This window comes from Podarcis muralis, chromosome 13 (assembly GCF_964188315.1).
Source record: "Podarcis muralis chromosome 13, rPodMur119.hap1.1, whole genome shotgun sequence".
Lineage (NCBI taxonomy): Eukaryota > Metazoa > Chordata > Lepidosauria > Squamata > Lacertidae > Podarcis > Podarcis muralis.
Window position 1 is genome coordinate 39,005,520 of NC_135667.1, and position 22,158 is coordinate 39,027,677.

Consider the following 22,158-nt stretch of genomic DNA (forward strand, 5'->3'; position numbering starts at 1 on the left):
CCTTAGTACATAACAGATGGCAAGAGCAAGAGCGTTCTCCCATCCCTATCACCTGAACCAGAGCCTATCCGCAACCTTACAAGTTGTGACGATTTGCTACGCGGCAGGTGAAACCCAAATGGCAACAGCCAATCAGCCAAGTGGGGGAAATTCCTGCAGTGCCCCTGTCCCAACGACAGACGACACACGATGGCATAGCAAGGTCAAGCACAAAGCCCTAAAAACAGGGAGAGGTGGGTGGGTGTTCCGAATGCACACGCCAAAAGAGGAAGCTCTGGGTCACGTGCATGGGCATAAATAGGTCCCTCGAACCGTTTGGACTGCGCCCCATTGGCCAGATTGCACCCAGCTACGAGGGACCTACCAATCGGGTGTTGCGGCTGACCAAACGTACCCACCCACAACACAGGGTGTCGGTTTCCAGGTCTCACTGCAGTACATGCCCTCTTTAAGGGAGGATCTGATTTCTCACAGAAATTAGGATGGCTCTTGGATTTTTTAAAAGGACCGTTACAACTTTACCTCCTTATGCTGGCTTTCAACGGTGACATGGACATAGCCACGGGGGGGGGGGGCAGGGAGGAGCAGGTGCCCCCCTAAATCAATAAAAATCAATAAAAAAATACTTAACTAACTGAGGTTATGCCCCCCAACATAAATCCTGTCTATGTTCATGAATGGCGGGTCATAGCTGAGGATGACTTGCTGGATTGGAGTGTCGTTGTGTTGGTTTTATGCCGGTTTTATTTTGTACAGTGCATTTTTGAACGTGGGTTTGCTTTAGGGTGTCTGTAAGGCACTGTGAGGAGCAGCAAAACAAAAAGAATGTACAATGTAGTTTAGAAAGCTTTAGAAAAGCAGCTTGGAGTCGCTCTCCCCCCTGCTTATACACCTTTGTTAAAACCAGTGGCGTAGCGTGGGTTGTCAGCACCCGGGGCAAGGCAAGTAATTTGTGCCCCCTAACCCGTGGATTTGCGCCCCCAGCCCGTGGATTTGCGCCCCCTAACCCTAACCCCCAGATGTTGCGGCCGGCCCCCCCTGCACCCCCCACGCTACGCCACTGGTTAAAACGGTTTATAACGGATAAAAAGTGAGCCGATTTAAAATCAAATGTCTGTTCTAGCTCACATAAGTTTATTTGCACGGGCAAATCATTAGGCAAAAACGCGCCCAAATCCAGTCCGTGGCACTTTTCAGATTATAGGTTTGTGAAATGCAGTAACTCTGGAAAAAAATAAAAAATAAAAACCAGGCCAAGCAACTATAAAGTCTATATAAAGATCCACACCTCCAGACTGTTTCTAACAGCATCTGATATGCTGATTCTCTGAACACTTAGAGTCTGTCCATTTAGCTTTCACGCCCAATACCCACTAAAAAGTTATTTAAACCCCTTTCAAAACCATCAGTTCCTATTGAGCCAGCGCATTCCAAAAGTTAAGTTTGTGCAAAAAAAAAAAAAAAAAAAAAAACACCGGTCCTGGGGGAGGGTTCTCCATGGGATGTTGTACAGTAAAGCTCAGTTCCTGCCCCACCGCACCCTCGGGGACCACGTAAGCATGACTTTTCTCTGACTCTCCAGTCGGGTAGCCAACAAGCACTAGGACCTGGCGAACCAAAAAACAAAAAAAACTTTTTAAAAGCAAGCCCTCTCTTCTCAGGGCTTTTCTGGCTGCCCGGACACGCTTTGAAATAGTTTTTGCTGCAAAAGCCTAAAAGCAAGGGGGGAATTACGCGCACATTCCCAAATCGGTTGCAAAGCAATCGCTGCCTGCTGAGAGCGATCGGATCCCGCCACGATCCCTTTTTTGCAAGCCAACCGCAGGCCGCTTTTTTACACGTCTACAGAAATCGGAGCGGCTGGCTTGCAATCCTCCAGGCCTCCGTTTCGGGTTTTTTCTTCTTCTTTTTTTTAGGAAAGCGCCTCCTCTGCTCTTCTCTCCCTCCCACTCACCCCCCGTCCGCTCCCCCTTCGGCTGCTTCCAGCGCCAGGCGCAGCTGCCGAACCTTCCTTTTCCTGCCCGAGGGCGCACCGTCGAAGATCATCACCATGAGTTTGCTGTGTCTCGTCTTGGCGCTGAGCCTGCTCGGGGTCCGCGGCTTGGGAGACCCCGGCCCGTTGGAGGACGTCGTCATCGACAGATACTACATCCCCAAAGTCTGCCTGCGAGAAGTCCAGATGGGCGACTTCGTCCGGTACCATTACAATGGCACTTTTCAGGACGGCACCAAGTTCGACTCCAGGTACTTTCCCCCCTTCTCGTTTCCCTCGCTGAGAAATGCGCAGCAGCGCCTGTCCAGGGCAGGACTGGGTCCTTTGATCTAGAGACAAAGGGTTAGGTGCTGGCTCACCTGCAGTCCCTGGCAAATTGGAATTAAGGAGTGGCAAAATATCTTCCCCGCCCCGTGTTCGAAACTCCCATTGTTCTAGGCGCATTTTGCGACGGAATTATTTCATGAGCAAAAGCGGTTTCTGAGTTCCTGGTGCAAGATTTCAGATTAAAACTGCAGAGTGGAAGGAAAAGAGGACATCTTTCCTCCTCCCCTACTTCCAGCTATTCTCTGAGGACTGGAGAAGAGACCCTCTTAAGAATATTAAGGGGGTGGGCAGGGGAAGGACTAGACCATGTGGAAAAGGAACATAATATTTTAGCTGCAGTTCATTCATTTTCAGCTTTGTATTCTTGTTATCAAAAAGTGTGCCTAGACATTCTCTTGTTGCGTCCATAACCTACCATTGTGCCTAGATTTCATATTTCAGTTTCTAACACTGTCCCTGCCCTTCCCCTTAGGAGATTACCCCATAAGTTAAGAGATGGGAGACCCAAGTTTTAATGTTTCATCTTTGCGCTTTTGAAATAGCCGTGCATGCAACCTAGAAAAACAGCCCTTCCTTTTTTAAAATAAAACAACAACAGCCCGCCAGCAACGAGAAACCTTCCTTCCCTCTCTCTCCCTTGCAAGAGGAATTTCATGCCTCTGGTGGTATGTGCCTTCTATCTTCTGCCTCTTTGGGGCCTCGGGGGGGGGGGGGGGAGAAATACGGAGCCGAGCCGCTGATCCCTCGCATAACTTCAGATGCTTTTGCACAGCGGTTTGCAGCTGCCAAGCCAGCTTCTGGCTAGAAGGGTGCAGGGTGGACTTTGCAAAGAGCCAGGTCTGGAAAAAAGAAGGGGTCCACCCTAGGCAGGCGTGCAATAAATTTTGTGGGGGCGCTGGTGAGGAGCAAAGCAAGGGTGAGAGTGGACACGAAATGCTTGTAATGCTTCAAATTAAAATAATTTAATTAAAAGCATATATTTAAAAGTACATATTGGTTATGACTCTGTGACTAGAGCATTGGAAAGAGGTTTGTTTGTTTTGGGGGGAACTGGATAGAATACTGTTGACATGTTTTTCTTTTTATCTGAGATTTCCATTCAGAAAAGCTGGATATTCAGGAAAGGGACATTTAAAATCTCTGAGAAAGCGGGGGCAACTCAGGCCACAAACCCTTGCCTTAGCAAACATACTTTAGATAATTTCTTCCCATTGGCTAAATTTAGGTTTTATCATTGTGGAATCTGACCACACTCAATGAGATTTAGTCCCAGGAACATGTTAAAAAACAACAGTTATTATTGTGGTGGGTAAGAAGATGCAAGGAGTGTTTTGAGGAGGGCGAAGCATTTGAAATAAGACAAAATGGACGTCGTTCTATTAGGTCTGGCCTGTTTTTGCTGTAGGCTGCTCCTGTGAAAACTCAGAGCAACCCGCATTCCTCATGTCCACAGATGATAAAATCAGATCACATCAAAGGATAATAAACCTTCAGTTTGCACCTCTCCTTGACACTCCCTTCTCCATCCGTGCAGTCCTTGGAAATAAGTCCCATAGAGTTCAGTGGGACTTTCCCCCAGGTAAATGGGTATCAAGGGAGAGAGAAGGAAAGGAAAGAGTTGCTGAATGACTGGTGGTGGTTTTTTAAAGGACGGGCTCTTTTTCTATGGTTGCAAGCATGCTACCGCGGTGCACTATGTGGAATTTCTGAACATAGAATTGTAGCCAGTATTGCATGCATGGATTCCCATTCAGGCAATCGGACTTCCCTTCTCTTCTCCCCCCCACCATGTCCCCAAAATCTTCTCCCAATCCTCTGGAACAGAATTTGAAGGTGCATGGGGGGGTGTCAGAGGAAAGGAAAGGAAAGTTAAAGTCATCTGTGTAAGAATTCCTTTGCTGGATCAAACCAAATTGCAGCCCAACATTCTACATGATATAGTAAAGCGAAATTCGAATAAGGACAGAATTGATAAAATAAATTTTAAGAGGGAGAAGAAACACATCTAGAGCAGGACGTTTTCACGTAAGGATATTTTAGATCTGAACTTCTGCAGGCTTCGTTTTAAAACTGAAAAAATAAAGATGTGGAACTTTCAGTTAAACCTGTGATGTGTCCGAACTCTCTTAATAAAGAAAGAACACTCACTCACTTTCCTGGTAGTTCCCTTGCGTCAAAAGACAAATTGTTTGACTGAGAATGAGTGCAGCAATCCCTGTCCTTTGCTATTACATTATCCCTTGGTTCAGCATCGCTGAATCTTATGTGTAATTTAGCTGGCACATCCTAAGGTATATTAGCGTGATAACAAAACTATTAGGGCATTTTGAAATTGTGTCTTGAGCATCAAACCTCACTGCCCACGCAGCCAGGTTGAGCTACGAAGCAAGATAGCGGTGTGTCGGAAGGAAGGGGGCAGGCAGGGAGCTGCTATAGGCTGTGGGAGGAGATGGCGTCCATGATGGGATCTGCCGTTTGGGCTGTAGACGTGTCATCCGCATGAGGCTGCAGCTGCTTATGCATTTTAAAAGGCTGGATTTTGCAACGTAGGACGGCGACTCCTTTTCCCGTCCAAAATGCACACACTGGAAGCAGCAGTCCTATAAGATGCCTGGATCCAGTTTTCTAGAGATCTGGAAGAAAACTTGGTCTTGATTTGAAACCTCAGTGCTAACTGCCTTTCCTCCCCCATATCATGACATGCAGGCTGATCCTCTTGGCGAATTCAGAGTGCAGGATCAGGCTATTCTGCTCCTCCTTTTCTGACTGAAAGGAAGTTGGAGATCAGGTTTCATTTGCTCCTCTCCCCGCTAGCAGGAATAGTTTGGGAGGTTTTGGGGTTTTTTCCTCCCAGCAAAACTTTACAGAATCTCTGCCTTACTAAAACGGGCATACACCCACATTCCTTGCTTCAGGGCATAGTTTTGTTTTAAAAGGTGGTTTCTGCTGTTGCGGTGCAATTTGGGTAAATAATTGAATTGGTCCTAAAATAGTTTTCGTAAATGTATCCAAACGCATCTTGAAGCCAGCAAGATTTCCTTTTTGCTCCCACAACAGTTTGTGGGGGTTTTGATAGTACAATGCTGCTTTTCAGCCTTAAGCTCTGGTACTCAAATAGTTTTCCACGAGGTCCACTCTGAGGAGGGAACGGACAGGCCAGGCCCCAAAGTGAACTCAGGGAGACGTGTTTTCGCTTCCACCACGCCACACAAACTTCCTTTGCCTCTGAATTGGCCAGAATTGTTGCTGGGCCTGATGGGAATTGTAGTGCCAAATATCTGGTAGTTGGCCAAGGCTGGCCTAGCTAGTCCAACATCCTGTTTCCTCACAGTTGCCAGCCAACCACACGGATGGGAGAAGCCTGTAGCCAGAATATGAGAGCCACAGCCCTCACCTGGTGTTCCAGGGGATGTGGGTGGCACTGTGGTCTAAATCTGATCGGCTTGCCGATCAGAAGGCAGGTGGTTCGATTCCCCGCGACGGAGTGAGCTCCTGTTGCTTCGTTCCAGCTCCTGCCAACCTAGCAGTTCAAAAGCACACCAGTGCAAGTAGATAAACAGGTACCTCTGTGGCGGGAAGGTAAACGGCGTTTCCGTGCGCTCTGGTTTCCGTCACGGTGTTCCATTGCGCCAGAAGCAGTTTAGTCCTGCTGGCCACATGACCGGGAAAGCTATCTGTGGACAAACACCAGCTCCCTCGGCCTGAAAGCGAGATGAGCACCACAACCCCATAGTTGCCTTTGACTGGACTTAACCATCCAGGGATCCTTTACCTTTTACCGTACCTTTATGTGGTGTTGCTCCCCAGCAAATGGCATTCGCACATATGCCTCCTGAGAACCTGGAGCTTGCCTGTAGCCATAGCTAATAGACATTGATCATCTCCTCCTCTGTGAATCGGTCCAGTCCCCTTTAAAGCAATCTAAGCCAGTGGCCATGACCACACATCATGTTTTCTGTTAACCGTCCATTTTAGAGTTCTCTTTGCTCCATTTTTGTTTGTTTGTTTGTTTCTGCTCATCCCTTCCATCAATGCCTTCTTCCCCTTCCAGCTATGATCGGGGTGCCACAGTGGCCGGCGTGGCAGGCGTGGGGCGGCTCATCACCGGCATGGACAGAGGCCTGCAGGGGATGTGTGTGAACGAGAGAAGGCACCTCATTGTGCCCCCTCATCTTGGCTACGGCAGCATCGGCGTGGGTGAGTGGCAAGAGAGTCCAGGGTTGACAGGCATGGCCCGAGCCTGGCAATATGTTAGCTGCATATCTGTGCCTTTAAGGACGCATTAAAAAAAACAAAAATGCCAGGGAGTGTGCACAGTGATCTGATCAATTAGATCCTAGCATGGGGGTAAGAGAATCATAAGAGTTCAAAGGGACCCTGAGGATCATCTAGTCCAACCCCCTGCAATGCAGGAATAAGCAGCTGTCGCTTACGGGAATTGAACCTGCAACCTTGGCATTGTCAGCACCATGCTCTAACCGACTGAGGTAGCCATAGCAAGGATAGCACTGTACTGCATTGCAAGGCCCTGAGAATGAATGAATCTTGCATGGTGTAGTGGTTAAGAGCGGTGACTCGTAATCTGGTGAACCGTGTTTGATTCCCCGCTCCCCCACATGCAGCTGCTGGGTGACCTTGGGCCAGTCACACTTCTCTGAAGTCTCTCAGCCCCACTCACCTCACAGCGTGTTTGTTGTGGGGGAGGAAGGGAAAGGAGAATGTGAGCCGCTTTGAGACTCCTTCGGGTAGTGATAAAGCGGGATATCAAATCCAAACTCTTCTTCTTCTTCTTTATTTGCATCAGCCATCGGCCATAATAATAAAGCAACAATATGATATACAAATAATAGAAATAAAAAGTCATTTATATAAAATACGTTTTGGGGTTTTGGAAGGCCCTGAGCTCTATACTGAGAAGTTGTTTCCCGCCTCCAAACACGCTTGAGCTTCCCTACTTCTTGTCATTTCCGGTTCCACCCGTTTCGCTTTACATGGCTTCCCCATCCACCACTCTTTTCTCCTCCATTTTATGCATTTCCTGTACTTGGTAAAGTGCCACGCAGATGGATGGCAGTATAGAAATAGATAAATAGTGGTACCTCGGGTTACGTACTTAATTCGTTCTGGAGGTTCGTTCTTAAGCTGAAACTGTTCTTAACCTGAGGTACCACTTTAGCTAATGGGGCCTCCCACTGCCGCCACACGATTTCTGTTCTCATCCTGAAGCAAAGTTCTTAACCCGAGGTACTATTTCTGGGTTAGCGGAGTCTGTAACCTGGAGCGTATGTAACCTAAAGCGTATGTAACCTGAGGTACCACTGTATTGAATGGCCTGGTGCCATTGGTGAAGGGGCAGTGGTTGTGGTGTCCTCCCAGTCCCCCTGAGAATTGTCGTTTCGGTCTCCATGGTCGTTCCTCGTTTTCAACCCCATAGCTGGCCTGATCCCCCCGGACACCACCCTCTACTTCGATGTCATCCTACTTGACATTTGGAACAAAGAAGACAAGCTGCAGATCACCACCGTCTCCAAGCCGCAGCGCTGCAACCGCACAGTGGAGAACTCCGACTTCGTGCGCTACCACTACAACGGCACACTTCTCGACGGCACCCCCTTCGACTCCAGGTAGGATGTGCTGAAGGGCAGATGGCGTGTTTTGGCTCAGAGGTTTGGTACAGAGAGTGAAAGACAGCAAAATAATGTCATTGCAGTTGCAATTATAGCAGTCCCTTGGCTACAGTCCCGAACTGGATTGACCCCTACCCTTCCAAGGCTGCTGGTGGTTTAAAAAACAGAAGGAGGATTCCAGCCACAGAATTCAAAGATGCATTTAGCATTATGTTTTTAAGTTGACTCTCGTTCTGTATAATAGGTAGAGCAGCTATCTGGTCAAAGATGCTGGATCTCTGGTAGTGGTGTTAATTGCAATTAAATGTAGTGATTAAGAATGATGTAGAACAGGCTTCCTCAAACTTGGCTCTCCAGATGTTTTTGGCCTACAACTCCCATGATCCCTAGCTAGCAGGACCAGTGGTCATGGATGATGGGAATCGTAGTCTCAAAACATCTGGAGGGCCAAGGTTGAGGAAGCCTGATGTAGAATAAGAGTAAGATGAGCGGGTGGCGCTGTGGTCTAAACCACTGAGCCTCTTGGGCTTGCTGATCAGAAGGTTGGCAGTTCAAATCTGCATGATGGTGGTGAGCTCCCGTTGCTCTGTCCCAGGACCTGCCAATCTAGCAGTTCGAAAGCACACTGGTGCAAGTAGATAAATAGGTACCGCTGTGGCAGGAAGGTAAATGACGTTTCCATGCACTCTGATTTCCATCACGGTGTTCCGTTGCACCAGAAGCGGTTTAGTTATGCTGGCCACATGACCCGGAAAGCTGTCTGTGAACAAATGCCAACTCCCTCGGCCTGAATGCGAGATGAGCACCGCAACCCCATAGCCACCTTTGACTGGTTTTAACCTCGCAGGGGTCCTTTACCTTTTTGTTTTTTTACCTTTTAGTGGGTGGCTGTTTTTGACCAGTGCTGTGCTGCAAAGGTGGCGTTCTTTTCGCCGAACCGCTTCCTTGCCTGATGTCTCTTTCCCTTTCTCCATCCTCACCTGTCTCCCAGCTATGGAAAAGGCAGTACTTATGACACCTACGTGGGTTCAGGCTGGCTGATCAAAGGGATGGACGAGGGCCTGCTAGGCATGTGTGCTGGAGAGAAACGACAAATAGTGATCCCCCCGTTCTTGGCCTACGGAGAGAAAGGCTATGGTAAGGTGGTCAAGAAATTGTGAATCTGAACCACAAGGTGAACAGAATTCATTCAGTACGTTTCCGAGCACAATTCAAAGTGTTGGTGCTGACCTTAAAAGCCCTAAATGGCCGTGGCCCAGTATACCTGAAGGAGCGTCTCCACCCGCATCGTTCAGCCCAGACACTGAGATCCAGCTCCGAGGGCCTTCTGGCGGTTCCCTCCCTGCGAGAAGTGAGGTTGCAGGGAACCAGGCAGAGGGCCTTCTCGGTAGTGGCACCCGCCCTGTGGAACGCCCTCCCACCAGATGTCAACGAAATAAACAACTATCTAACTCTTAGAAGACATCTGAAGGAAGCCCTGTTTAGGGAAGTTTTTAATGTGATACATTTTAAGGCATTTTTAATATTCTGTTGGGAGCCGCAGAGTGGCTGGGGAAACCCAGCCAGATGGGCGGGGTATAAATAATAAATTATTACATTATTATTACATATCTGCAGAAGAATTTAAATTTATTATATTATTTAAATTTAAATATTATTCTGAAAGTATGCAAGAAATCACCTCAGATTCTGTGTCAAAGAAATCCACAAATCAATTCTTTCTTTGTTTCTTTAAAAAAAAAAAAAAAGGACAATAAGACTTTATTGTACTTAGAAATAAATATCTTTGGGGGGGGGGGGAATAGGATTGTACCTGCTAGCAGATCTCAAGGGTCCCGCTTACATAAGAATGTATGTACGTTTTTGCATACGTACAAGGGGCTCCTGTACAAAAACTTGGTGATGAGGGACAAGAATTCGTAGAATTGTAGAGTTGGAAGGGACCCTGAGGGTCATCTAGTCCAACCCCTCCAATGCAGGGATCTCAGCTAAAGCATCCACACACAGAGATGTCTTTAAAAACATGGTGTCTGCCAAGGGGCTATGCACTAATGTTTAAGACTGGGGTCCTCCATCTTTCAAGGCCTGGGGGGCAGATTTGGAAATGCAAGGGTGGGCGCATGCACCAGACCTCCTCCTTGCAAAGCACACACACACACAAGTGAACACCTCCAAAACACAAACCCCTCCCAACCATAAAACAGCTCACAAGCCAGTGTGGTGTAGTGGTTAAGAGCGGTAGACTCGTAATCTGGTGAACTGGGTTCGCATCTCCGCTCCTCCACATGCAGCTGCTGGGTGACCTTGGGCCAGTCACACTTCTTTGAAGTCTCTCAGCCCCACTCACCTCACAGAGTGTTTGTTGTGGGGGAGGAAGGGAAAGGAGAATGTTAGCCGCTTTGAGACTCCTTCGGGTAGTGATAAAGCGGGATATCAAATCCAAACTCTTCTTCACAAAGCCAAACGAAACCGAAAAAAATATAAAAAAGAATGTACTGGGAGGGGGCTGTGGTGGGCACCGAGAGGGGTGTCTGAGGGTGCCATGACGTTCACTGGCACCGTGTTGGGGACCCCAGAACTAAACGCCTCAAAGCCACAACTTTTGTGGGCTGAAGTCAGCTACATTCAATTGTGGATTTATCACAAATGGCAGAAACCGCAACCTTAGCACACTTTGCCATACAGTGCTCTTGAAGAAAGGGATGGTATTTCAAAAGCGGATTAGCTGGCGTCCCCTCTAAAAAATGGGGTGGTTTAAAGTGTTCCTCCACATGACCTGGCTCCGTGTGGCCACCTGAGCTGAGTTGCTCCTCCTTTCCTTTTCTCAGGCACTGTCATCCCCCCTCAAGCCTCCCTGGTTTTTGATGTTCTCCTGGTGGACCTGCACAACCCAAAAGATGGCATCTCCCTGGAGCACTTGGAAGTGCCAGCCTCTTGCAAGCGCAAGGCTGTGACCGGAGATTTTGTGCGGTACCATTATAATGGCACCTTGATGGACGGGACCCTCTTTGATTCCAGGTAACGGGGAGTGAAATGCAGCTGTCATTGATAAAAAAGCGCTACCCTCTTCTCTTCCCTTCCCTTCTCCACCAAGCTGTCATTCCTCGGTATTCTTTGTATGGCTAGGTTAACGTAACCAGAAGTTCGGTTTTTTCTAGAATAGGGTTGTTGGGAAATTCCGTCAAAATGGGAAGCTCTACCTGAAATTGAGTCGATTTGCATGGCCACCTGTAAACAGAAATAGAAATCAGGCAGGTGATTCCACTCTCCTCTAATATAGTTGCACTTGGAAAGATATTTCGTTGTGGTAGGCGAACCTCCAGCAGCCAAATGCCAATAAGATAAGGAGGTAATAAATCGCTCAGGCTGGAGTCGAAGTCGGTGAAAGCTAAAGCTAAAGCTTAACAGGCGAGGGGCTGCTGCTCCCTCGACAGATTGAGCAGTAAAACAATAAACTAAAAGCAAAGAGAAGCGAGGTGGTGATAAAACAGCTGGTAAGACGTTAAAACAGAGAGTTTAAAACCAAGGAGTGGCTAAAAACTACTTAAAAACTTAACTAAAAGCAGAAGAGTCTCATTATGATCAGTATTCACAGCTGCCATTCCCCAGTCTCCAATTTTCTATAATCATTTTTTTTATTATGTTATTTCTTATCGCCTCCTCCCTCTTGAAATTATGCAATAATAATGTTGTTAATTGCATTGTTATATTTGGACACAGTGGACAGCGAGCTGAATAATGTCGTTTTCATGGAACTTTAATTGCAGTGGAACAGAAATCGTAGAATTGTAGAGTTGGAAGGGACCACGAGGGTCATCTAGTCCAACCCCTGCAATGCAGGAATCTTTTGCCTAATGTGGGACTTGAACCCACAACCCTGAGATTAAGAGTCTCATTCTCTACCGACTGAGCTATCCCAGGCAGGGTGTGCGACAGATGCAAGGCAGAACAGAAAGCAACGCCCTTTATATCCCTAGCCCAGAAGGAGTGTATCCAAGGCAGAACAGGACAGGGCAAGGTGAGAAGAGGATCAAAATATAGAGGAAGTGTGCAGAGGGGACACTTATACATGTTTGGTGGACCTGTGAAAAAATCAAAAGCTTCTGGAACACAGTATATGACGAGCTTAAAAAAATGTTTTAAGTATAACTTTCTTAAAAATACAGAATCTTTTCTACTAGGGATAATGGACAGAGGTATAGCAAGAGAAGATCAGAAAATACTCCTCTATGCCACAGGAGCGGCAAGGATCCTAATTGCTAAAAACTGGAAAAAAGAAACTGCCAACAAAAAAGGAATGGCAAGACTAACAGAGTCTAGATTAACAGAGGCAATTAGAGATCACACTAGACAAGAGTTTCAAAAGGCATGGGGGAAATGCAGAGAATACTTCACAAAGCAGTGCCCTAAAATACATACCTGGACTTGTTTTGATTAATGTCTGCAGGAGACTTTGTGGATATTTAAGTTATAATTAGAGAAATCTTAATAATTAGAAAAACCTTAATAATTATTCATAAAGGAAACAGTTCATAAGAAGTAAATAAGGAGGCCAGATACAGGATAAAGGAAGTCTTTTATTTCGTTGTTTGTATTGTTGTATGTTATGCTCACTGTATGTTATGTTCACGTTTAATGAGGGTGGATTGTGTATTTGGGGGGCGGGGTTATGTTATGTTGTAAATAAAACTCCAATAAAAATTATTAATATATATATAGAGAGAGAGAGGAAGTGTGAACAGAGTCAGCTCAAAGTGCAGGCTGAGCAGCGAGACTTGGAAGTCCTTCCATTACCTAGGCCTGAACCTTGCCCATCAGTGGCCTGAACCTTGCCCAATAATTTTTTGCCAGAGTGGGAAGATGACATATTCTCACTTTCCAGCCTATCAGAGCCACAGAGTTCATGTCTCGCCCTGCTCTTTCAGACTGTCTCTGGGTGGGCTCAGCCACAATTTAAGAAACCTGGAGGGGAAAACTTCAGGCTCTGCTGTAACATCAGTTTGTAAGACACTTCTTCCCCACGGATTCTCTCTCTCCAATTCCAGTTATTCACGAAACCACACCTACGACACTTACATTGGGAAAGGCTACATTATTCCAGGAATGGACCAAGGGCTTCAAGGAGTCTGTATTGGTGAAAGGAGAAGAGTCATTATCCCACCCCACTTGGCCTATGGAGAAAGTGGGGCAGGTAAGTAGAGTGAACAGGTTGAGATGGGTGGGGAGCCCCTCAGCGGAACCCTTTGAAGGCTTATATCTACAAACCAGCCCCCCAGCTTTGAAATCTCTGCTGGGTTTGAGTGGCCACACAAATCCACCAATGTTGCTTTGGCTGTCGTATGCGAAGAAAACAAAGGTTGATTTGGGGAGGGCTCCCAGAAGGTGTAAAGGCTGAAAACCACTGGGGCAAACAATGAAACATAAAGAAATGGAAATAATGGCCCCCAAATGTATGCTGGGACATTGGCAAGAGATCCCAGAGACATACTCTGGGTTCTGCAACTAGAGGTTGCAAATTGCCTCGAATCAGCTGTGACCCTCGGAGGACTTTTGTGAGTTTGCATCCTCACTCTTTACACCCAAAAAACCCCCAGTCTCTGTCCTTCTTGTCCTCTAGGGAACAAGATCCCTGGCTCGGCTGTGCTCATCTTCGACGTCCATGTCATCGATTTCCACAATCCCGCAGACCCTGTGGAAATACAGACTATCCACCGGCCTGCGGACTGCAATGTCACCACCCAAGACAGGGACTTTGTCCGCTACCATTACAACTGCTCCCTCCTGGATGGCACCAAACTCTTCTCCTCGTGAGTCTTTTGCTTAAAGTTTGGAGCCAGTGTGGTGTAGTGGTTAAGAGCGGTAGTCTCGTAATCTGGGGAACCGGGTTCGCTTCCCCGCTCCTCCACATGCAGCTGCTGGGTGACCTTGGGCTAGTCACACCTCTCTGAAGTCTCTCAGCCCCACTCACCTCACAGAGTGTTTGTTGTGGGAGAGGAAGGGAAAGGAGAATGTTAGCCGCTTTGAGACTCCTTAAAGGGAGTGAAAGGCGGGATATCAAATCCAAACTCTTCTTCTTCTTCTTATCTCATAGAATTGTAGAGTTGGGTGGGACCTCAACGATCATCTGCTCCCAACCCCCTGCAATGCAGGAATTTAAATGTCAACAAATACCTACATTGCCTTATCACAGAGTAACCTAAAGGGAAGTAGTGGACGGCCTGATGGGGCAGCAGCACTCACGTGGCCTCCGTTGGGCCATTTCGCCGTTGCTTCCCAGTGTGGTATATTGGTTACAAGTGTCAGACTAGGACCTGAGAGACCAGAGTTCAAATCCCCACTCAGCCATGAAGCTCACTGGGTGACCTTGGGGCTAAGTCAGTGCCTCACAGAGTTGTAAAGGTAAAGGGACCCCTGACCATTAGGTCCAGTCGTGACCGACTTTGGGGTTGCAGTGCTCATCTCGCTTATTGGCTGAGGGAGCCAGCGTACAGCTTCTGAGTCATGTGGCTTCCAGCAGTGGTTTGAGGAAGGTCACAGTTCAGAGACAGGTGAACAGAAGAGTTGGGAGGTGTTGGGAGAAGAGAAGGGGAAGACAGGGCCAGAGCAGCCAGCTGACGCGTTATCACTGGAGAGCATTTCTGACCTCCCTTCTCCCAGAACCCAGCGTGCATTGAAAGTGGAAGAGCAAAAGACTCAGAGACAATTAGCCCCTGGCAACCAGTGTAAGGGGAAGGGAGTGGGGAGGAGCTCAGTTGGAGCAACGCCATTGACCTAAGAGGCAGCGTACAGAGGCCTCTCTCTGTTAGTATTGAATAAAGACTCTGTAAGTGCTTCCTTGTCTACTTCCTTGGCTGTCTGCCGTGAGAGCAGGGAGGATCAGAATTCACTGAAACCTGAAAGCACATTTCCTGCATCTTCCACGGCTCTTTTCCCCCTTTCCATCACTGGGAGTAGCAAAGTAAATTATGCAAAATAAATATATATGCCAATCAGTGCGCATATATATATATATATATATATATATATACACACACATACACATACATACATACATATACATACATACACACAGTGGTACCTCGGGTTAAGTACTTAATTCGTTCCAGAGGTCCGTTCTTAACCTGAAGCACCACTTTAGCTAATGGGGCCTTGCACTGCCACCGGAGCACGATTTCTGTTCTTATCCTGAAGCAAAATTCTTAACCTAAAGCATTATTTCTAGGTTAGCGGAGTGTGTAACCTGAAGCATATGTAACCTGAAGCGTATGTAACCCGAGGTACCATTGTGTGTGTGTGTGTGTGTGTGTGTGTGTGTGTGTGTGTGTATGATTTTCTTAAGAGCAGAATTCTGGGGAAGAGGTCCCCAGACACACTTCTGAGATTCCTGCAGAAAATATTTCCAAGGATTCCAATGGTCTCCCTGTTTTCCCGCTTGACAGCCATGACTATGAAAGCCCTCAAGAAGCCACGCTGGGGACCAACAAGATAATTGAAGGCCTGAACAATGGCCTGCTCAACATGTGCGTGGGGGAAAAACGTTCCGTCATCGTTCCTCCCCATTTGGGTCATGGCGAAAGTGGAGGTAAGGTTGTGGGCAATGCCTCCGGCATCTGTTTTCAGAGTCCACATCACAGGGCCGGCAGAAGAAATGGATACTGGACTCAGGGTTCAGCAACCGGACAGTCCCTTCTTTTTTTATTTTATTTTTTTCTTTTTCCCTAAAGTGACTTTCTAGCTCCTAAGGCTGCAGAAAGACAGTTGGAAGTCTCTGCATGCATTGCCTGGTAAAATCTCAGAAGCCAGAGTAGGACGGAGTGGTCTTGCCTATGACTAGCAGGAAAATAAATGACGCAAGGCAGCACGCAACTTAGCATAATTTGCATCGCCTTTTGTAGAGTTTTACAATTATTTTTTAGCACAAAACATAGAAACTTTTTTGCTATTCATCACTAGGCATGATTAGTAGCCAATATTTACAGAGCCGAAATGCTAAGAAAGAGTAGTTCAAACTTGACATGGGCGTTGTCGGTTTATCACAGGAGCTGTGCTTCAGGACAAAAATATTTTGAGGTCCAGGTTTTATAGACGTTCTTGTGAGAAACTAGGCTATATGAACTGAATTCAATTCATGATTATAATTTAGGAGTAATAGCGTTATAGCCAGTAGGAGGGGGTAATACGGCTCCTTATATGGCCTTGTGATGCTATTAAACAGTGAGGAGGAGGAGGAGGAGGATGAAAAATAGTAGCTAAACCTTCTGATATCACTTCCTCTCAAGAAGCGAGGTCACTTCCTGTCAATAGGTTTCTCCTAGCTTTGACTCCGGGTCACTGCTGCCTAGCCAGTGCCTCTGTGGATGACCTCGCCCTGTTGATATGTGCATCTTGCATTTTCAGCCCGGGGTGTACCTGGCAGTGCCGTTCTCTACTTTGAGTTAGAGCTGCTACACCGGGAGCCAGGAGTTCCAGAAGGATACCTGTTTGTCTGGCACAGCGACCTACCAGAAAACCTGTTTGAAGCCATGGATCTCAACAAGGATGGTGAAGTCCCAGCTGAGGAGGTGAGATTTTGCATTCCGTATTAGAAAGGGTACAGCTGGTACTGAAGAATCTGAACTGGAGGCGGGGGGGGGGGGTGACAGGATCCACAGCTGGATCCATTTGTACTAACCGTTCCACCAGAGTAAGAGCATCTACCCTATAGTTAGTTGTTCAAGTTTTAGTAAACTAATAGGGAAAATTTATTCCATTTGTATACGGGTAAAAACAATAGTGTGGAGCAAAAAGCAAACTTTTTATTTTAAGAAGATGCACGTGTGTGTTGTCTTGGAGGCATGGTCTTGGAAGAGACATCCCTGCCTATATGATGGTGCTTACCATTTGCAGTTTGTATAAGCACGGCATTGAAAATATTTTTCTTTTTAGAAAATTGGTTGGCCGGTTAACCAGGAGTACCGTATCAGTCAACTGAAAAGCTTTTTTTTAAAAAAAAACTAACTGACCAATTGATTTAACATTGTAGCCCTACTTCCCATTGACTGTTTGTTTGTTTGTTTGTTTGTTTGTTTTGATTTGATTTTTTGTATTTCTATGCTGCTTTTCATTCATATAAACCTCAAAGTGGCTTACAAACAATAAATAACAATAGCATAATAAAACATAACAGAACATCACAAATACAGCTTAAATCATATAAAACAATTAACAAATCATCTATAGAAGTCCTTTCCCTTCTGCAGTGATGGTGAAATCAAAAATGCAACGTTACATCACACACCCAAAAACAATCTGTACATTATTGGGTTGCTAGAGGAAGCAAGAGGAAGAGGAAGCATTGGGTTGCTACAGCTATGTGTAGCAGATGATAAATATTTTGGTTATAACTTGCAGTGAGATGTGGGCCCTTTTAAGGTGTTACAGACGTGAAGGAGCAACTTGGGTAGAAAAGGGTTGTAGGGTCATGCATTTAAGCCCCATCATCTGGTGGTTCCTTCGTGTTCCCATGTAACTTTTGCAGTAGAGAGCCTTTTATACTCATGGAAACTACCAACACAATTAAAGACCTGGTTTTCCTTCGTCTTGCTGCAGAGGGCACAGCCTGTGAAGGCTGCAGCCCTTTTCCAGTTGTCTTGTCCGTCTCTTGCGTTCTCATCTAGAGCCACTCAAGTTAATGCACCTTTAGCAATTCATTTTTTTCCCCATCAGTCCGGCATCTTGCTCAACCTTGAAAAATGGCAAGCAGTAGGCAAAGGAAAGTTAAGAGACTGATATAAAGGAAGTAAGACATAGGAGCTGGATGTCTTGAAATGCTGTTTCCCATGTTGTTGAATGCATATGCCACACACACCCTTCCCAGTGGAAATGGCTTATCCTTTCCCTGCTTTCTCTCCCCCCCCCCCCTGCAGTTCTCAGAGTTCATCAAAGCTCAGATCGCTGAAGGCAAAGGTCGTCTCATGCCAGGCCCTGACCCGGAAAAAGTGGTCAACGACATGTTCCAAAACCAAGACCGGAATAAGGATGGGAAGATCACAGCAGAGGAACTGAAGCTGAAATCAGACGAGGATCAAGTTAAACACGAGGAACTTTAAAAGAGAAAGGACTCTGGGATTGGGCTTCGTTGTTGTTTTCTTTAAAAAAGCACTCCAGTTTGGTGCCTCTTCCCCTACTTTGTGGGGCCAGAAGCTCACTAACTCCCTTTCCTGAGTTAAAGAGACTGAACCTACAGATGCAAACCTATTTTGTTCCACATTTTGTACCTTTGATCTTTTTTTCCCTCTCCCCTTTTTTGAGAACTATTTAACTGAGATCCTGTTTCGACATACCAAAATCAGGGAGTTAGCGCTTGCAACGATTGCCTTTCCAGACAACCACCACACACCACACCATTGACTGAATCCCTTCTATTTCCTCAGGCATCCCATCTGCAACAAAATTGTCGTGAGCAGGAGCCATCCCATCGACTCAGGCCTTCTGCTGCTTCCAGGCGCACACCCTGCCCCCCCCCCCCCAATTGGATTTTTGTGTGTTCTCTTGCCAAATCGAGGAAGCTGAATTCTATATTAAGGAATCCCGAAACGTGTGACGGGAACCAAACAAATGCATTACTTAAGTGTATTTCCAAGAATGAGCTATTAAGTTTTTCTTTCGGGGCAAAACTAGAAAGGAGTGGAGCAGAAACGTGGAGATAAGGTTACCTATCTGCTCCAATATTCTTTGAATGGCGGGTGCGTGGGCAGCCTCTTAATCTGTCAAGGGATGCCTTGCTTCTGATGTAATCAGACCATGCAATGGCAGTGGGCGGGGCAGAAGACAGGAGTGGGTGTGGCCAAAAGGGTGCACCGCTTTAACCATTCTTTCTGCCACATCCTTTCCTTTCTGTCCCTCTTTCCTCCTTTTTCTGGCTCATTCTTCTTGTAGTTCTGAGGTGCCTGTGTTGCCCCCTGAGGGCTTCTGAAATCAGTTCAAGGACTACACGAAATTAGACCAAGGGACTGCTGACTGGCCGCCTCTGTGACCAGGTTGTGATGGCGGACTCTTAATAGGTGCAGCTTTCCCTCGTTGCTGCTTGTTTATGCCAGGAAAGTCTGTGCCTACATAAGGAACCCGGCTAGATCAGGCCAGTGGCCCATCGAGTCCCAGAATCCTGCTCTCGCAAGATGCCTACAGAAAGCAAGCAGGCAGGACCAGAGGGCAGCAACACTCTCAGAAATACCTGCTGGATTTCTGCAGCAACTGGAACTGGTATTTTTTAAGGTGGCTTAGCAACTGCTAGATGTTAAAAGGACAGACTTGGAAACTTCCAAGATGAGTCAGTCTAGGCTCCCTGCAGCCAAAAGGGTAGGGAATAAGGACTGCTCTCTTTCCCTATACAGTCATACCTCGGGTTACAGACGCTTCAGGTTGCGCGATTTTGGGTTGCGCATCATGCTGAACCCGGAAGTACCGGAACTTCTGGGTTTCGGCGCATGCACAGAAGCACCAAATCGCAACCCGCGCGTGCGCACACACGGCGCTGCAGGTTGTGAACACTGCGGTTTGCGAACGTGCTTCCTGCACGGATCACGTTCTCAACCCGAGCGTGCACTGTACTAGTCCTGCTTGCCTCCTCCTCACCGATTTGACATCTTGCGTACATCAATAAAATCCCAAGTTCCTTCAGCTGCAAATCTTGAAAGGAGCATAACATAAGCACAGCAAACACTGTTTATTCCAAGCTCTACTTCTCCCTTCCTGACCCCCACCAAAAAATGTGCAGTGCACATAACCCCTACTTGCAGTCTTGTTCTGTCACACACAATCACGCACATTACAGGGTTTTTTTTTAAGTGCTACCTGTTTTTCCAGTCTCTCGAGTCATTTCATGAGGCTTCCAACAAGTGTTGTCCTATCTCTGAGGATTCTGAATTCATAAATGATGCCCACTTTTGTTCCACAAGCCCTACTTCAGAAGATAGGCTGAGATAGAAACTGGAGATTTAAGTGCAAGGAGGGTGGGATGGGAGCAACCTTCCATCACCTGCCTTGCTAGTCAAAGCATGCAAGGGGTTGCCAACTTTTTGGCTTCCCCTTGCATCTGTGCGTTTCAACATTAGCTTGATCGGCGGCAGACAATAGCAGGTGATGATGGTTTTCTCTTCAGGTTGTGAAAATGCTTGGCTGTGGGGGTTTTTTTGCAGACAAGCTCCTGTTATAAGGTCCAAGAGGAGAGCAGACCTGTTGACAACTTCAGATATAAAGTGGGTAAGAAAAATGCCCTTGTTTTGCTTGAAAACTGCTCTGCAAACCACGTGCCATACCAGCTGACTTTTTACAGTAAACTCTTACAGAGCCACCAGTGAATACAAACATACCATCTACTTCAACCTGAACATTAAACAAACTCATCCTTCCTGCCTGTACCCTTCCAAGCAGTCCTGAATCTTCATTTTAACTCACTGCAACCAGTTTGTTTCATTTGCCCTACGCGTTGGTGGAGATAAATGAGGTGGAAAAATTCTGGACTGCAATACCTCTTGAGGGAAGATGGGGAAATGCATTTTTTTTAATACTCCCCAACACTAAAGAACAAATAAAAAATGTCCCTGCATGTAGTAAAGCTCTCCCCAGTGAATTTACAGGGGGGAGAATTCAAAAACATCGTCCTCCATCTGCAGCCTGAAGAGATTAGAGCCCCACAACCTTGTTCAGTGTTGTTTGTGGCATGTTAGTGGTTTTTTGGCAATTGTGGGGTTCCAGAAAGGCTTGACCATTTCTGGGTCTTATGTGAGAGAACTCTTCCAACACTTAACACATTTCCTCCTGCAAACATTCCCCATTGCTTCTCCTTTTTGTTTTGTTTTTTGTTTAATCCTTTAGTCCCCAAACCTTTGGAATGGGATTATTCAGGGCTTGCAAAATACCTTAAATCTGAAACGCAGGGCTGGGCCTTACCATATATTTTTCTTTAGGGAGCTGTAGCTACACTGAAAAACGCAGTGAGCTGTAATAGCCCCCCCCCCCCCAACTGCTGTGGTTGTTACTATCCAAGAGGGAGATGACTAGCTCTGCATAGCCTACCGCCATTTTCTTTCCCTGGCTGATCTCCATCTTGAGAAGCAAACACCATCGTGGGTATGTGGTGTGGGTGAAAGCTTCTCAATAGCATGGGGGCTACAAGATCCCCAACTTTAGAAACGAGTAGAGCCAGTTTTACTATTTTAAAAAAACAGCTTGTGAGCCTTCCATTGAAGTGGTTTGTTCTGATTTGTCTCTGACTAAATTAATTGCAAGGATTTAGTGTTAAGGAGGAACAGGGTGGCGAGACCGCCGGCTTTCTTTCGGTTTTGATGTTTCCCTATTCCTTACCCCCACCCCTGCGCCTCCATTTTGTAACAGAGGGACAGCAGAGCAAGGGAGATGATGTTAGAATTCCTGACAGAATTTAGGCAACAGCGGCGGCCATTTTGTCTGCGCCTGCTGCCATCTTGGAATCCTGGCTGCATACAACCCAGTGTATTGTGTGCAGTTGCAATAAAGATGGCAGTAGGTGCCTTGTTGCTGTCCCCTTAACCTTTTTTCTAAGAAAAGTTGGTCGGTTGTGCCCAAACTTTGGTTGCGTTCTGCTACTAGATTCTAGATTCGTTCCCTTTATCCCAAACTAAAGGTAAAGGTACCCCTGCCCGTACAGGCCAGTCTTGCCAGACTCTAGGGTTGTGTGCCCATCTCACTCAAGAGGCCGGGGGCCAGCGCTGTCCGGAGACACTTCCGGGTCACGTGGCCAGCGTGACAAAGCTGCATCTGGCGAGCCAGAGCCGCACATGGAAACGCCGTTTACCTTCCCGCTAGTAAGCGGTCCCTATTTATCTACTTGCACCCGGGAGTGCTTTCGAACTGCTAGGTTGGCAGGCGCTGGGACCGAACAACGGGAGCACACCCCACCGCGGGGATTCAAACCGCCGACCTTTCGATCGGCAAGCCCTAGGCACTGAGGCTTTTACCCACAGCGCCACCCGCGCCACCCAAACTATTGTAGGTTATAAAAGCTCTTTAAGAAGTTTCACTACTGCTCTGATGAAGGTGTAAGGTCAGGGCAGCTGTGCCCTTGCTAAATCAGGAGTGTGGTTGCTCAGCCTGAGAAGCAGCAGCAGCAATAAAGAGTGCTGGCAGGTTGGCCAGATCTTTTCTTCTTTGGGCAGGGCTCCTACGCCTCAGAATAGCTGTAGGACATTCAGC

The 22,158-nt window shown here is 46.8% G+C and overlaps 1 protein-coding gene across 1 annotated transcript; it reads left to right on the plus strand.

Annotated features, from left to right (window-relative positions):
- Positions 1 to 1,638: 1,638 nt before the first annotated feature.
- On the plus strand, positions 1,639 to 20,488 carry FKBP10 (FKBP prolyl isomerase 10). The gene is made up of 10 exons (XM_028702504.2): positions 1,639 to 2,244; positions 6,372 to 6,517; positions 7,755 to 7,944; positions 8,939 to 9,084; positions 10,776 to 10,965; positions 12,993 to 13,138; positions 13,565 to 13,754; positions 15,387 to 15,529; positions 16,345 to 16,508; positions 17,853 to 20,488. Exons 1-10 carry the CDS (start codon positions 2,051 to 2,053, stop codon positions 18,033 to 18,035), a joined length of 1,692 nt encoding a protein of 563 aa, XP_028558337.2. The 5' UTR covers positions 1,639 to 2,050; the 3' UTR covers positions 18,036 to 20,488.
- The last annotated feature ends 1,670 nt before the right edge of the window (positions 20,489 to 22,158 follow it).

Bases quoted from the DNA above. Each gene is read 5' to 3' on its own strand.
- FKBP10 (XM_028702504.2), top strand. From the start codon at position 2,051: ATGAGTTTGCTGTGTCTCGTCTTGGCGCTGAGCCTGCTCGGGGTCCGC. The intron at 6,518-7,754 runs GTGAGTGGCAAG...TCAACCCCATAG, and splicing joins CTACGGCAGCATCGGCGTGG to CTGGCCTGATCCCCCCGGAC. The intron at 15,530-16,344 runs GTAAGGTTGTGG...TTGCATTTTCAG, and splicing joins GGGTCATGGCGAAAGTGGAG to CCCGGGGTGTACCTGGCAGT.